Source organism: Rhipicephalus sanguineus, chromosome 9 (genome assembly GCF_013339695.2).
Source record: "Rhipicephalus sanguineus isolate Rsan-2018 chromosome 9, BIME_Rsan_1.4, whole genome shotgun sequence".
Lineage (NCBI taxonomy): Eukaryota > Metazoa > Arthropoda > Arachnida > Ixodida > Ixodidae > Rhipicephalus > Rhipicephalus sanguineus.
In genome coordinates, this window is record NC_051184.2 from 61,074,129 (window position 1) to 61,090,391 (window position 16,263).

Genomic DNA, 16,263 nt, shown 5'->3' on the forward strand with positions numbered 1-16,263 from the left:
CTATGCAATATGGCAGGCTTCACACAAATGCACACACTTTTTTTCCTCCGTGCTGACACTCTTAATGCTAATGCATTAAAAAGAATCTTAATGCTAGTGCACTGAAATGACACTAGAGTGAAACAATAAACTACGCTAGACTGATAAATTACATTCTGAACACTCTAGTGTCGCTAATTTCACCACCATAGGTTTAGTAATAGACGAGAAAAGCAGCGCGAAATGTTTTGCTTTCAAATTTACCACCCAAATATCCGATGATGTCAAGGATTTCAAAGTGTGTGTGCGAATTCTGGCCACATTGGCTCGATGAAATTTCTTCAAACTTGGCATGTTAAGCCTCTGGCTCCCTGGGAAGACAATGTACTTCACTTTTACCAATTAGGAGCTATGAAGACCTTTCTGAACCCCATCAAAATCTATGCTGTCACAGCGGCTGGTGTGGGAACTTTGAGGTGCTGCCGCCACCCGCGCTTTCTTTTTGCGCTTTTCTCGCTTACCAAGCGTCTTTTCTCGGCTAGCGTGGTGTTTTTGGCATCGTGAAAGAGTTAATTTACTAATGTGAAAAAAATTGCTTTTCTCTTCAGTGTCCCTTTAAGAAATGAAGGTAAAACTAGATACGCGATCCCACACGACCTGTAATTTTTGTAATTTTTGTAAATTTGTAGTTTAGATTTTTTTTCTGGGTGAAGGGGCCAGTCAAGCTGTGAAATGCAGCTTTTTTCCCTTCGCACCAAACCACGTATACAGTGTATTTTCGTGTACTTGTCACGTGGTTGAATAAACTCAAGCTCAAACTCAACTCATGCTCCACTCTTCCAGAACTACAAGTAAAACGCGGCACCGCTGATGCTGTCTGCTATGTGTAATGGCGCATGTATCCATCTGGCTTTGCGCTAGACGCCTCTTCAAAGATTCCAGCCCACGCTCACCTCAGGGTTGGGGGGCAGAAAGAAGCCATTGGTGGCTGCCGCAGCCGCCGCCGCCGCCGCCGTGGTGGTGATGGTGGGGACGGCGGCGGAGCTGTCCACTCCTGTCGATGAAGCCGGAGGGTTGTTGGAAGTGACCCCCGGATTCGGGGGCGGCGGGACCCTGACATTAGGAACCTGCCTCGCCAGCAGTTCCGCCTGCTGCTGCTCCAGGTGAACGACCTCTCGCTCCAGGGTTGCTGCCTTTGCTTGCAACTCCTTGTGGCGCACCACAATTTCCTTTGCCTGCAGGGAAAAAAATAAAAAGGGAGCAGGAGAGGCGCAAAATGAGATTCACTGACACGTTCCGTAACAACTCGAAAGAGGAACCAGCGTTGAAAGAAACGAGGACAAGAAAGGACAACAACCCACACAACATACATCATTATTTCTCATCCCACACTTTCTCTTCATCTGCACTGCTGTCCGTTTTGCGAAGGATTGCCAATGCACCCAAGCTTTTACCCTTATTACCTCCTCAAGTGAGTTGATCAGCGCCAATCACCGCGCAGGTGCACTGTCTGCCTACAGTCAAACACTGTCAAAAAGAACGTACATAAGGTTATTGGACTTGCCAAATTTAACAAGACCGGCTTTATAATTTTGCATGTGAAATCTGCTCGCACGGGAGTTCCCATTTGTTCACACGTCTACCCAGAAGTAAATTAAAAAAAAAATGAGACAACTTCTGTTAAGGGGGACGCTGGTCGTAGAATAGTAAAAAAAAATGGACAAAAAATCAGTTTTGAGAAAAACGCATTTTAGGCATGTTTGAACCCCTAAGCAGCTGCCCTCAAAATATCGCCGATTTCGCCCGGGAAACGGGTTAAAACTAGGGGTGTGCGAATATTCGAAATTTCGAATATTTTTCGAATAGTGTTTGCTATTCGATTCGATTCGCACTGCAATTTTACTATTCGAACTATTCGAACTTCCCAAAGACAAATGCAGTCAACGTCCGGTTGAAAGTGACCCCTTCAGATTTTTAATATGCTTCACCTCATTACACTTTCGTATTGCGGCAAAGCTGCCTTTCAAGCTCCGTTACGGTCGAACTTAGCCAAGAGACAAAGTCCGATTGGAAGTGGTCCCTAGATTTTTAATATGCTTCACCTCACCACACCCCCGTATTGCGGCAAAGCTGCCTTTCAAGCTCCGTTACGGTCGAACTTAGGCAAGAGACAGTCAACGTCTGATTGGAAGTGGTCCCTAGATGTTCAATATGCTTCACCTCCTCACACCCCCGTATTGTGGCAAAGTTGCCTTTCAAGGTCCGTTACGGTCGAACTTGGGGCCAAGAGACAGTCAACGTCCGTTTGGAAGTGGTCCCTAGATTTTTAATATGCTTCACCTCATCACACCCTCGTATTGCGGCAAAGCTGCCTTTCAAGCTCCGCTACGGTCGCAAATGTATTAACTCAAGAAAATGTTGGTGCGAACATATAGATGAAAGATGTGGCAGAGGTGGGGGCTCAATTAATGCTGTTTTGGACCTGAAATTTGGGCGGGAAGTCCGAAAAATCGGACGCCGAAGCTTTTTAGCATCCAAAATTTCAGATGTTCTTATATATCGACGTCTACGAGGCAGATTTGGAACTCCGGACTTGAAGGGAGCACACCCTTGTCCGCCACATCAGTTGGCCTTCCACAGCAGTTGAAAGAGGAGGAGAGGCTGAGGAAATGGCATCCCTGCCTATCACGTGTAAAGTGTTGTAGGCAACACTTTGGTTGCACCAAATCATGTACACAAATACAATTCGGCCTCTACATTGCCTCACTTTTGATAAGAAAGACAACTATGAAATATGACCCCACCAGCGCTTCATCAACCTAGCGAAAAGAAACACTTTCATGTTGCTATCTCACAAGAACATACTTAGGGGTTCTCTGCAACTTTTTCTGTAATTTCACTTCGAATTATTCGAAAAATATTTGAGAAATATTCGAAAATTATTCGAAAATATTCGATTCGATTCGCACTCAATCTTTATTATTCGAATTCGCTTCGCACCCAAAATTTTGCTATTCGCACAGCTCTAGTTAAAACTTATTTTTAAGATGCCACGGGAGCCGCAAAATCCATCCCAATAGGCAAAATTCCCATGCGCGCAGCAGCCGGCTGATTGCTGTTTTCTTTGTGTGCATTTTGCGGTGTTTCAAGATGGCATCACTGCAACAGAACGGCCGCTATTAGTGTTTTGGGTGGTTGCAGAACGCTCATTGGCCAGAGCGTGCCCGCGCGAGGCCAGCCCCTTCTCTTGAGCCTCCCATTGGCTGGCACAACCCGAGGCGGCCATTTTGTTTGTTTATTTTTGTTGTGCCCTCGCGCTGCCGTTTTGCCGGTGTCGTGTGCTCGTGTGTTGTTACAAGCATCACCTCCCTCCGTTTTCGCGAGCGGCTGACACACAGTTACCTTATTTTGTGCTGGCACGTCCAGAGATTCTCGTGTAAAGAAGACGCGGCAAACGTACCAGAAAAATGAACGCCTCGATAGCGTGCATGGCCGAATGTGAACGAGGGCGCGACGCCTGTCGTGATCGGAGCGTCGAATTCTACGAGAATCGCCCGGTTCCCCTTGGTCAAGCTGCAGCCATCGGATCATTAGGCAACGCTTCAGTGGCACTGGAAACCGCATTCCTATGGCATACTACGTGGGACTGCCGAGTGCGCGGGAAATGCGGCGACGGGAGGAGTGCTTGGCATCGCAGCGCGCAACAAAGCACCGGAAGTTCAAGCGGTTGGATGTTGGTGAAGGGCGGCAAGAAAAATGGCACAGAATTTATCCGCGTGATTATCTCTGAATAAGGACTTATCCTTATTCTTTGGGCTTGTGCTTCGTTTCGAGTTCGGATCAAGAAGCGACCTTTTTCAAGGCAGAGGGTATCGGCTGCTTTCAAAGCCTGTGCTTCATCATCATAAATGCGACTCGCGTGACAAGCGTTTCTCATTGAAGGTAGCTGGTGATAATGGTGCTAAAATAATGTCTTTTGAAGTGAAATACATTAAATTAGGGCCACTAATACAGTCGACAAGGGTGCAACGGTATTTGCTTCAACAACGACCTGACAGAGCAACACCAGAATTGAAGAGACGCTGTGCTACTCTTTGGGAAATTGATTTGGGCTCCACAGCCTTGGGAAGGTTAAAAACTGATATTGGAAGTTGCAAAAGGAGCACTTATACAGTAATGACACCAAGCACAGGCTTTCAAAATGGCACAAACCAGCAGGCGACCCTGCGTACTGCCCTTGCCTAGTGTTGAGCCAAGTGTTACTGCTGGACAATAATATGTAACAGATTTTTGGTTTAATAAATAAGCCACGTGGTTTTTAACTTAATCTCTGTGTTTATTTTATTTGCCTATTGCAAAGCCACATTTTTAGACAAATTTTGTATTTCTTCAGCTTGAAGGGAATTGGTACTGGCCTATGAACTGCTAAAGGAGTTTATCACTCCGGTTCTGGGTGCACTATGTGGCTTTATAACAAGATTTTGCCAATACGTTGGCAGGGCATGGTCACAAATTTGGTATGGCTGTTCTCGTGAAGAACAAAGCTATGAAATGATATAACCGCTAGTGATGTGGCTGCACTTCAACAAAAGTTACAGTTGTTTGAAACTTCAAATGCGTTTTTCTCAGTTTGATATTTTTGCTCAACACACTCAGCCCTACGACGTTTTTTTTCATGTTGCTGTTGAGTAAAAATTACAAATTTAGTATCATTTTCCTCGTATTGAAACGATCTGGGGGGTGATGCTATTTGCATTACTCTAGCACAATTTTACAAATTTTAATTAAAGATACTAATGAGAGTGAATCAGAAAAAATAACCACCAGCGAGTGTTCATCTGTATTCTGACCTTCACAGTGCTCTCAAGTGAATAAAAATAGCATCACCCCCTACAGCATGACCTCGGCATTGGGCCCATGCACTTACATATTGGTTTTCGCAGGCTGAAATTGCCGAAAAGCCCCGTAAGAAATAGGCACTAATTATTTTTTCGAACCTCAAGGTCTTTTGAACTAGTGCAGCTATTAAAAAAAACTAATTACAGATTTGAAATCAGCATAAAAACTGGTCAAGACAGTAAAGTTTGATTCATATTGACTCAAAAATAAAGAAAAACTTTTTAGGACCCACGTCCCCCTTTAATTCGTCCCATATGTTCACACGTGTACCAAGCAGTACAGTTTTTTTTTTAATTACAGACAACCTCTGTTAATTCGTCCCTGAAGTGACCAACTAACAAGACTAATTGGATAATCCAGCTGGTCAAATTACGCAAGAGGCAGGGAAAAGGACGAAATTATGCCACTGACTCACTTGACAGTGACCCCGTTATAAGACGTCCCTAAATCGAACAAGCAACCGGATTTTACGGGTCCAAGGTAGGACATTAAGGTGAAAATGACGTTGGACCGTCTAAGCGGCGTAAAAAATCGAATGCGCATCCGACTTTTCAGCAAAAATAAACACAGCAGAACTCCAAGTGAGGCAGTAATACAAATCCAGCAAAGTTAATTTTTACCGAATGAAACCAATTAAATGTTCATTGTGATCCCCCTTTAAGCAGCACTTTATCACTATCAAGAACAAAATATGTCGCCGTCTTTACTGTCACAAGCTTGACATCCTGCATTTATCGGATGACTCCTCTACAATCACAAACGAAATGGAGGACAGCGCCAGACTAACTACTTCACTAGACCATGCTGTGACACTTGCAATCCTCCGGAGCCTCTAGAACACGTGTCGCAGGTGGTTGCTGATGGCTAAACAAGTAAAATAACCTATAGTTTGAAAGTCCAAAGTCCACTTGTAACTACAGTGAAAGTGGACCGTCCCTGTTGTTATGTGGAAATCCAATCCCATTCCACCTTGCCGAGACATGGTGAAGATGGGCGTTTGTTTTTCAAACGAACAAACTGGACTTTAAAAGTATTCGGCCACAAACTTTTATTTACCTGAAGTAGTGTGCGATGGCTGTCGGCGCTTGCTCTCTGAAGACGCCACTGTACAAACAATTTGATGAGGTGATATACACTGCTGTGAAATCTGCTTCGCACAGTTACTGCACCCGGGGAAATCGTTTCACACATTGCCAGTGCAGCCCTGACTGCACTGCACCCAATTCATTCTACCACGATCCCACGGGCGTTGATCCAAAAGGAGCTTCCAAAACGATAATTCTTCGAGAAGCACGCCCACTTAGAATGTTCCATCACATACTTCTATACTGCATTTGCCAGCACAGACACCAAGCAACAGTATCCCACTAGTAATCCCACGTTGAAGCTTAAGTGAAAATGCTTGAGTAATGATACATCAAACCCCGATGGGAGATTGAGAGCTTACAAACCATGTGCACGCACGCTTGACCAGCAGTAATGAAACCCGAAATTAGCGAATGGAACACAATTCCCACAGTCTGATGAAAATAGAGGTGACAGAGTGCACTTGCTCGAGTAGTTCAGGTGTCATGCCAAATTGAGGAGTTTGTGCGCACGTGTTGTTTCGACCGAGCAGCCTTGGCTCCTCCATGAAGCAACTTCAACTCAGTCTGCCCACTAGGGTATATTTGGATATCAATGATATTGCAAACAAACAACATGCACATTAATCCACTAGGGCAATGATAACATGGCTGGCTCTCCCGTAATCGAGAATAGATGTAAGCATGAAATGCCTAACGGCAAAGCAGATTGGTAGGAGATTATACCAGCCTCAGACTTATGCATGTTAGCAAGGGCACACGCCACCAAACTATACCACACTACACTGCGCACTTGTCCATATGGATGCCACTGTTTGCTGTCATTGTGCGAGATAAACCTCGGGCTTTGCCTAGTGTATACAGCCCATGCGGCCACGACACGACAGATCACTGGTGCGCCCCAAGCAGCGCGGCACCATCTCTCGAAGAATGCGGCAACCCGTGCCGCTTACTCGCCCACCGCTGGCGTTCAGAAGAGCACGGGCTTGGTGCTAGTGTTTAAGATAGCAAATGTATGGTCCCCTATCTGCCTCTGGAACGTTGCTATTGTAAATGATAAAAAAACTTTCCTCGTACAAGAAGTTACAGCTTCAGTGATAGTGTGAATAGACATTAAGAACTATGAAACAATATATTTTGTAATTTGTTAGGACCGTTGCTAGCGTATGTAATGGGGTCCTGCACGAAGGGTTGACTGCCAAAGAGCGCATTTTTTGAAAACTTTCGGGCTGATTGCCCGCATGTCTTGTTTCATTCTCATAAAAATGCTGTCTTGTCTGACTTCCCGGATGTCCAGTTTTAAGTGCCCGCATGGTCTGGTGCGAGCGCCCGGAAACAGCGCTTGCATTTAGCTCAAGGTCGTTTGAAGGCCGCTATGCTTAAAAAAATCTATCGCCGGAAACGTTTAGAATCTGTCACCTGACTTTGTTGTTGCTAACACGAAAAGCTACGTGAACGACCACGCATTCCGAGTCAAATGTCGAATGCTCACTCTGTTGATAAGGTCGGCGGGCGTGTGGCTTTGCACTCCCAGCTCGTTCATGCGCGCCTTCAACAGGACCACGCTGTCATCGATGAGGTGCTTGATCTGCCGCTCCAAGTGCGCCGCTTTGGCCACTAGCCTCTCGTTGCGTTCCTGCCAGAGGAAAGAAAAAGAAGGACCGAAAGGAAATGAAGGCCAACGTCAAGTACAACTTCACAACACATGCATGGGCAAATCAAACGAGGCTGAAGGTGAAAATTATCAGACCACTGAAAGTAGCACACTTCTCGGAAAGCTTCAGAGCTGAAGAAAAATTAGTTCTAAGGAAGTTAAGGGACCGGGAAAACGTGTCTCCTTTTTAGACAGTAGTTTCGTTACAAATGCAAGATAACCAAATATAATACTAACACAAATCAAGGCAACTAACTGTTTTGTGCTGCAATTCTGTTTAAATTTCTGCTTCGAGGTTCTACTGTAGTTAGGGGATCGAACTGGGGACCAACACCTTTCAAGGCTAGTCTCTCTATTATCTGAACTAATTTAGAGGACATCAGATCACAAAGGAAGGTCTAATTAGCAAAACCATATCGACACTGATAATTAACTGTCACAAACGAGTTGCCATTATCGAGGCTTAGGGCCCCGTTGAAGGGCACACGGTGAACGTACCTAACCACAGGTTTCACTTTCCTGCGTTTGCCTTGCGTGTGGCTTCGTTTTGGAAGTGACTGCAAAAAGTGACACCTCAGGACTACTCTAGTTCCTTGCATTTGGTTGCAAAGATAAATGTCGAAACGCTAAGAGAGAATGCAAAGGCAGCCTAATTATTTGATCTTTGAGACCCTACATGGGAAAGTTTAGGGGGTGCAGATGCCCTGCTCCTGAAATTACCTTCAAAATGGCACTGAATGCAAAACGCTGCCCTTACCCTCGCATCTGACCCACAATGCAAAATGGGAGGTAAGAACAAAACGAAGCCAAAGTAAAGTCGGTGAATCACACGGATGAGTAAATGAAATCTTGCTGGAAAATCTTAACCAGAAAAACTAAGAGCAATCAATACCTTAAGGGGGGACGTGGCTTTCGGTACCAACTTTATTTCTTCATAGATTTTGATGAAAATTGGCACACTCTTTTGAAATGTTTTTTTAATGCTACTGTAGAAATTTCATGAATACAGTTGAACCCGTTTATAACGAACTCGAAAGTGTCGCGAAAAGTGGTCGTTATATCAGTAGTTCGTTGTATATGGACTCGCCCTTAAAAACGTGCACTTAGCGGCCAAGCTGTTTTTTTTCCCTTTGCACTTCTATTAAAGGGCTAACAACCCCTTCGGTGACAAGCTAAGCCTTTTCGCGTCGTGAAGCGACGCCCGCTGCGTGCTCACGAGCGAATTAACCGCCTTTGCCATGAGCTGACACCATTTCACCGAAGCGCGGTACCGCGACGTGGAGCCGATCATCCCTAGCTAGTTGCGTGCAGCGCGTCGCCTACTCGGCTCGCGGAGTCCCTCCCGGGCCGCTTGCTGTATGCCGTATGCGCGCGTTTGTACGTTCTTAGTGCTTGCTTCACTCCGGACCGTGCACGTATGCGGCGACTAGCCTCTTCGTTCAATGCGGCGAAAACAAGCATTTTGCAAGCAACGCGCACTCGACGTCTCCGCGATGCTCTCGCGGCCCTGCACGACGATGCGCGGTGCACTAGAGTTGTCACCTAGTCAAACACGCAGTATATGCTCGCTGTCAGTGCATCGATGTTTCTCGGTGCCCACGCCGCTCAACAACAGCGAGCTACCTTCGTTTCTACAAAGCGACGCGCACTTAAAGCGGTCTCGCACGACGCGGTGAACTTGCGAACGGCAGCATGGCGTGCTCGTACCGCCGTCAATCTGCAGTGTACGGCGTATGCCACACGCGCAGCCGAGCAGATATCTACAGATGACTGTGATAAGGTTGTCGGTTGTGTAAGCCATAATGGCATGTTATGGCTTACACAACCATAAGGTTGTGTAAGCCATAATGGCACGTTCATCGAAGGCCGCCACCTCGCCTTCGCTCTTTTCTGATGCTTATCTGCGAAAGCATCACCGCAATCGCGCGGAAGTCGTAATCACCGATCGACCGGTCTCTGCCGTTACCGAAAAGACGGACGACCTTTTGCGGCACATTTTGGCGTCGACGAGTTTAGGGACGCAGTGAACCTTTTTGCGATGGAAAGTTATCGCGGCTATCACTTCTTGCATTTATGCCTTCTTGCGTTCCAAGGCATTGTTTGGTTCATCGCAGGCGGTCATAGCTGCAGAGAACGGCGTCAGGAAAGGTTACCGTGCGAAAGCTGACCGCAAGGCTTCATGCTGCCTACTATTTTTTTTCCCTCACTGCCATTCTGCCACTGAAGAAACACGTGGAAAGTGAGCGACCTCGCTCGCAGTATCCGAAATCTGCGTGCGGTGCTCGCCGATCTGGGATATCTTAGTCGCGAGTAAACTGGAGCGGGGCACGCGTGAGCGCGCGCCCCTGTCACGCTTTAGAAGGAATGTTTTAACTTTTTTTCGCTTCGTATGCGCTATATTTTTACCGCGACCGTGTCCGAAGTGTTCGTTGTAAAAGTAGGAGGCTTTGAAAAATGTTCGCTATATGTGGACGCAGCTTCAATGGTTAGCATAAGAAAATCGTAAGTGCACCCAAATATGGTCGTTATAACCGATAGATCGTTATATGTGGGATCGACTGTATATCTTTACAACTTTTTTGATGTACAATATATTTCACCTTCTGCTCTTGTTCCGAGTCTCACTCGCTTAAAAAATGCGATAGGAAACTCGTTCAAAGTGCTATGCATTCTAAGATGTCTGATTGCGGGCATGACATTCTTAGATTTTTTTATTTGCAAAAAAATTTTTTTTAGTCTTCATTTTTCATGAAGTGACTGTGCAATAGGCATCGAGGCTTTGTGCAACTCGTCAAATACAGTAGAACCCCGCTGTTACGTTCCTCACTGCTGCGTTTTCCCGGCTGTTAGGTCGTTTTCCGCCGGTCCCGGCATAGCTCCCATAGGATACAATGTATTGGGAACCCCGCTGTTACGTCGTAACTGTCGGACCGTTCCCGTATGATACATCGCGAAGTGCGCCCGGAGCCGACCGAGTGACTACCAAAGAGAGCGGTCATGGCGCATTTTCACGCAGCTTGGCCTCGTTTGACCGTAATATTAGCCGCATGAGAGGCGCAACAGAATCTTTCAATTGATGCAAACAAAAGCATGGCCTTCGAGATTCAAATTGCAAAGATGGCGTCTATGACGTAATGGCTCGCGAAAGCAAGGCCTTCGAGATTGGCATTCACTTCTGCCATCGCGTTGGCGTAGACTCATCATCATCGTTATTTGTCGGAGGACGGGAGGAGTTCGAGCTGGTTGGAGCTCGCATGGTCGTGCGTGCGGTTCGCGGTCGGACTCGCCGCGCCGGTCGTGTTTGCGTGTGCTTAGTTCTTTCATGCCTACAGCTGTTGGTGTTAAAAAAATCACATGCGTTGATTACATTTCTGCGGATAAGGCCGTCCTAAGCTCCGCGTTTCTATCCATCGACTAGATCGCGGCTGAGCGCGCCAATTTTCGTGCTGCTCGTAAGAATTGAAATAAAATTCTGTACCACTAAATATTTTGCCATTTTTCCTGTTTTTCAGCTCTTACGTTTCCCGTCTTTTATGTTTATTTCCTACGGTCCCTTCAAAAACGTATCAGCGGGGTTCTACTGTAGCTAATTATCAAAAGGCCATACTGAAAAAGCAAGGATGTCACGCCCTGAACTTTGTTTCAAGAAATATAGAACAAAAACGGAACTGAAATAGACCCAGCGGTCACCGAGAAATCAGCGGAACAAGCGAAGCAGGAAGCAAGAAAAGTTGTTTTGAGAAAACTGCTTTTAAAGTTGTACCAAAGATATTACTTCATCAAAAGGCACTGGGATCGTAATCTTTTGAGTCCTTCGTAATGTGCACTTTCTTGAGTGCCCTGTCTTTAGTTTGAGGTGCCTTGCTTCTCTAAAGCACAAGAAGATTGTGATCTTTAAGGTGTTTTATAAGGTTGGACCTCCTGCACATGTGGCCTTTCATCGGTTGTGCCTTTGTTTTCTTTCTTTTTTCTTAAAATCCTTTTCTGATATACAAAGAACATGTAGCATGAATTTTAAACGAAGTTATGAAGTGGTGTAATAGACATGACAAAAAACAAGATATTGTAATTTAAGTAGGTCATGTACTGTGATGATTTGCCAGCTTTCTTGTATTCATGCTCTCATTAACATAATTAACAGTCTTGATTGCAATTGATCATTGAATCGTTTTTATAGGATACTAAAAGCGGCTCTCATCATGGCAACCTATCACTTCCTCCTAAATAACAGGCAGTTATGGCCAAGACATTGGTGGAATAGGAATTCCTTAGCAGTTTATTCAAGATGCGAACTGGGCAGATATGAATTCATCTCCCTGTTTCACTCGTCAAGCTAATTTGTAAAACTCGCCTGCGATGCGCTTCATCATTCACCCGGTCGCGGACACGGTTATCTGCGAGGCTTTTATTTTTTCAGATGATTATTGAGCGCTTACGACGATACCAAGCACGGCTCCAAGCGTGCCCAAATTGCATCACCGGTGCTTTATTTCACCTCTAAGTGCTCGGCTGCATAGTCCGGGAAGTCGGCACGCGATGTGATGGGTGGCGGCATTCGGTGACGATGCACAGTATGCCTAGGTGCGGCGACGAAAAATAGGCGCGCAACGTGTTTGGCCTCGCATTTCGGGACGCCGACGCGCACACACTGCGCGACGAGCTTGGCCGTGGGGTACGCTGCCAATGCGTAAAAATGACCATCCGCTGTACCGAGGAGCTGGCAGGGGAAGTGCTTCGTTGCTTGCGAAGAAGCACACTGCCGCGAGTCCGCTAACGCGTTGTTCTTGCCCGCAAAGTCGAGGTTCGTCTCGTGTGCCGGTGCCGTGAGCGAAGTTAGGCCTAGTGACGACTCCGAGCAGTACACGCGCCGGCCGCGTTGCCCGATGTTTCAAAGTACGTAATGCGTGGTCGCGAGTACAAAGAGTCGTCCTGCGATCATCTTCGTCATGATGTCCGAAGTGCGCATAAGCAGAACCTCCAACCACGGATCCGACGAGTCAATGCTAGAGAGTCGATCCGAGACGCGCGTTTGCAATGTTCGCTACGAGTGCGGCGTGCCATCGTAATCCCACCGAGCTTCAGCTAGCAGCTCCCAACTAAAACGTAGTTCTATTCAAAGTGATCGTCGGGCCTTGAACACAGAGCGAGTGTGAATACGCCACGAAGTAGCGCGACTTTCGACAGCCGTGACCTCGAGTCGCACGAGCTACAGACGACGATCTCCCGGAGCGAGCATCGGACCAATGGTGAGGCGCGCTGGGGCAACATGGCGGACACGGCCAATCGGAGGCCTCGAAACGACCTTCGAACATTTGCTTTTTGTGCGCTTGTTTTCGAAGGGAGGAGCCAGCTGAGGCGGGGAATTTGAAGACGGAGAAATGCGCTTTCCGATGAGCCCAAGATATCGGCGCCCGGTGGCGTCGTTGCGGAGCTATGATTTTTTGAAAATCAGTGTTTTTTTACGATTTCCCCAATAATTTTCGCCACCTCGGCAGGCGCAACAATTTTTTTATAGCGCTTCTACACGGTTTTCGGTGAAGATATTTTGGAACCGGACATAGAAAGGGCTACAGAAACTGAAAATGTGATTTTCAAAAAACCGATTTTTTTGCCATTTTTCGCGATACGAAAGCTGCATCTCCCCTTAAGGGGGGACGTGGCTTTCGGTACCAACTTTCTCATTTCTTCATGGATTTTGATGAAAATTGGCACACTTATTTGAAATGTTGTTTTAATGCTACTGTAGAAATTTCATGAATATATCTTTACAACTTTTTGATTTACAATATATTTCACCTTCTGCTCTTGTTCCGAGTCTGACTCGCTTAAAAAATGCGATAGGAAACTCGTTCAAAGTGCTATGCATTCTAAGATGTCTGATTGCGGGCGTGACATTCTTAGATTTTTTTATTTGCAACAAAATTTTTTTTAGTTTTCATTTTTCATGAGGTGACTGCGCAACAGGCATCGAGGCTTTGTGCAACTCGTCAAATAGCTAATTATCAAAACGCCATACTGAAAAAGCAAGAATGTCACGCCCTGAACTGTGCTTCAAGGAATATAGAACAAAAAACGGAACTGAAATAGACCCAGCGGTCAGTGAGAAATCAGCGGAACAAGCAAAGCAGGAAGCAAGAAAAGTCGTTTTGAGAAAACGGCTTTTAAAGTTGTACCAAAGATATTACTTCATCAAAAGGCACTGGGGTCGTAATCTTTTGAGTCCTTCGTAATGTGCACTTTCTTGAGTGCCCTGTCTTTAGTTTGAGGTGCCTTGCTTCTCTAAAGCACAAGAAGATTGTGATCTTTAAGGTGTTTTATAAGGTTGGACCTCCTGCACATGTGGCCTTTCATCGGTTGTGCCTTTGTTTTCTTTCTTTTTTCTTAAAATCCTTTTCTGATATACAAAGAACATGTAGCATGAATTTTAAACGAAGTTATGAAGTGGTGTAATAGACATGACAAAAAACAAGATATTGTAATTCAAGTAGGTCATGTACTATGATGATTTGCCAGCTTTCTTGTATTCATGCTCTCATTAACATAATTAACAGTCTTGATTGCAATTGATCATTGAATCATTTTTATAGGATACTAAAAGCGGCTCTCATCATGGCAACCTATCACTTCCTCCTAAATAACAGGCAGTTATGGCCAAGACATTGGTGGAATAGGAATTCCTTAGCAGTTTATTCAAGACGCGAACTGGGCAGATATGAATTCATCTCCCTGTTTCACTCGTCAAGCTAATTTGTAAACCTCGCCTGCGATGCGCTTCATCATTCACCCGGTCGCGGACACGGTTTTCTGCGAGGCTTTTATTTTTTCAGATGATTCATGAGCGCTTACGGCGATACCACGCACGGCTCCAAGCGCGCCTAAATTGCATCAACAGTGCTTTATTTCACCTCTAAGTGCTCGGCCGCATAGTCCGGGAAGTCGGCACGCGATGTGCTGGGTGGCGGCATTCGGTGACAATGCGCAATATGCCTAGGTGCGGCGACGAAAAATAGGCGCGCAACGTGTTTGGCCTCGCATTGCGGGACGCCGACGCGCGCCGGCTGCGCGACGAGCTTGGCCGTGGGGTCCGCTGCCGATGCGTAAAATGACCATCCGCTGTACCGAGAAACCGGCGGGGGAAGCGCTTCGTTCCTTGCGAAGAAGCACACTGCCGCGAATCCGCTAACGCGTTGCTCTTGCCCGCAAAGTTCGAGATTCGTCTCGCGTGCCGACGCCGTGAGCGGAGTTAGGCCTAGTGACGACTCCGAGCAGTAGACGCGCCGGCCGCGTTGCCCGATGTTTCAAAGTACGTAATGCGTGGTCGCGAGTACAAAGAGTCGTCCTGCGATCATCTTCGTCATGACGTCCGAAGTGCGCATAAGCAGAACCTCCAACCACGGATCCGACGAGTCAACGCTAGAGAGTCGGTCTGAGACGCGCGTTTGCGATGTTCGCTACGAGTGCGGCGTGCCATCGTAATCCCACCGAGCTTCAGCTAGCAGCTCCAAACTAAAACGTAGTTCTATTCAAAGTGATCGTCGACCGTGAACACAGAGCGAGTGCGAATACGACACGAAGTAGCGCGACTTTCGACAGCCGTGACCACGCCGTGACCTCGAGTCGCATGAGCTGCAGACGACGATCTCCCGGAGCGAGCATCGGACCAATGGTGAGGCGCGCTGGGGCAACATGGTGGACACGGCCAATCGGAGGCCTCGAAACGACCTTCGAACATTTGCTTTTTGTGCGCTTGTTTTCGAAGGGAGGAGCCAGCTGAGGCGGGGAATTTGAAGACGGAGAAATGCGCTTTCCGATGAGCCCAAGATATCGGCGCCCGGTGGCGTCGTTGCGAAGCTATGATTTTTTGAAAATCAGTGTTTTTTTGCGATTTCCCCAATAATTTTCACCACCTCGGCAGGCGCAACAATTTTTTTATAGAACTTCTACGCGGTTTTTGGTGAAGATATTTTGGAACCGGACATAAAAAGGGCTACAGAAACTGAAAATGTGATTTTCAAAAAATTGATTTTTTTTGCCATTTTTCGCGATAGGAAAGCTGCATTTCCCCTCAATTTAAAGTTGTCAGAATGAAGACCCAGGTCGCTGTACACTAAACTAAAACAAAGGGGGATGCATGCACAAAACAGCTGATGCTGTAAGATTACAAGAAATGAGCTTGGAAAAGAATACTGACCCTCTCCCTGGCAATGTGCTCCTTGACCTGCTGCCGGTACTGCTCGGTCCGCATGTGGTTCAGCATGGCCATGTACTGCGCCCGGAAATCGTTCAGCATCGCCTTCAGCTCGGGCGGCTCGGCCAACGGCGTCAGTGGTCGCGGCGGCGGGCCCGACACGGCCATGGAGTTGGTCATGGCGGCCGCCGCGATGCTGTCCATGGACGTCTCCGTGGGCGGCTCGGTCTTCACGGTGACTTCGTGAAAGCCGGTCGGCAGCTCGCTAGAGAGCGATCCTTCTTCCGGCGCCAAGCCTCCGAGTTTCTGGTCCACACAGCCGGGGGCAGGCTCCGTGTGCATGGCAGCTGTACATACAGTTGATGCTTCGTTCATGGCTTTGTTTGTGGCATAGTGTGTTGAGACATACTTGAAAGTGCCGGTAGCACAAATAAGCACAGCAAAATTTCGAAATCTCT

At 46.7% G+C, this 16,263-nt stretch overlaps 1 protein-coding gene across 5 annotated transcripts in view; it reads right to left on the bottom strand.

The window, feature by feature from the left end:
• LOC119405234 (histone-lysine N-methyltransferase, H3 lysine-79 specific) overlaps positions 1 to 16,263 on the bottom strand; it is a 75,194-nt gene that overhangs the window by 17,634 nt on the left and 41,297 nt on the right. For 4 of the 5 annotated variants that reach the window (XR_005186449.2, XM_037672040.2, XM_037672041.2 and 1 more), the window contains 4 exons: positions 15,809 to 16,152; positions 7,456 to 7,599; positions 5,935 to 5,982; positions 933 to 1,214 (listed from right to left, as the gene is read on the bottom strand). Coding sequence is in view for 4 of the 5 variants with exons in the window: in XM_037672040.2 (XP_037527968.1) it covers positions 933 to 1,214; positions 5,935 to 5,982; positions 7,456 to 7,599; positions 15,809 to 16,152 (818 nt within the window). In the remaining variant the exon portion in view is untranslated. The remainder of the gene's footprint in view (positions 1 to 932; positions 1,215 to 5,934; positions 5,983 to 7,455; positions 7,600 to 15,808; positions 16,153 to 16,263) is intronic. The other variant, XM_037672043.2, reaches the window with a different exon arrangement.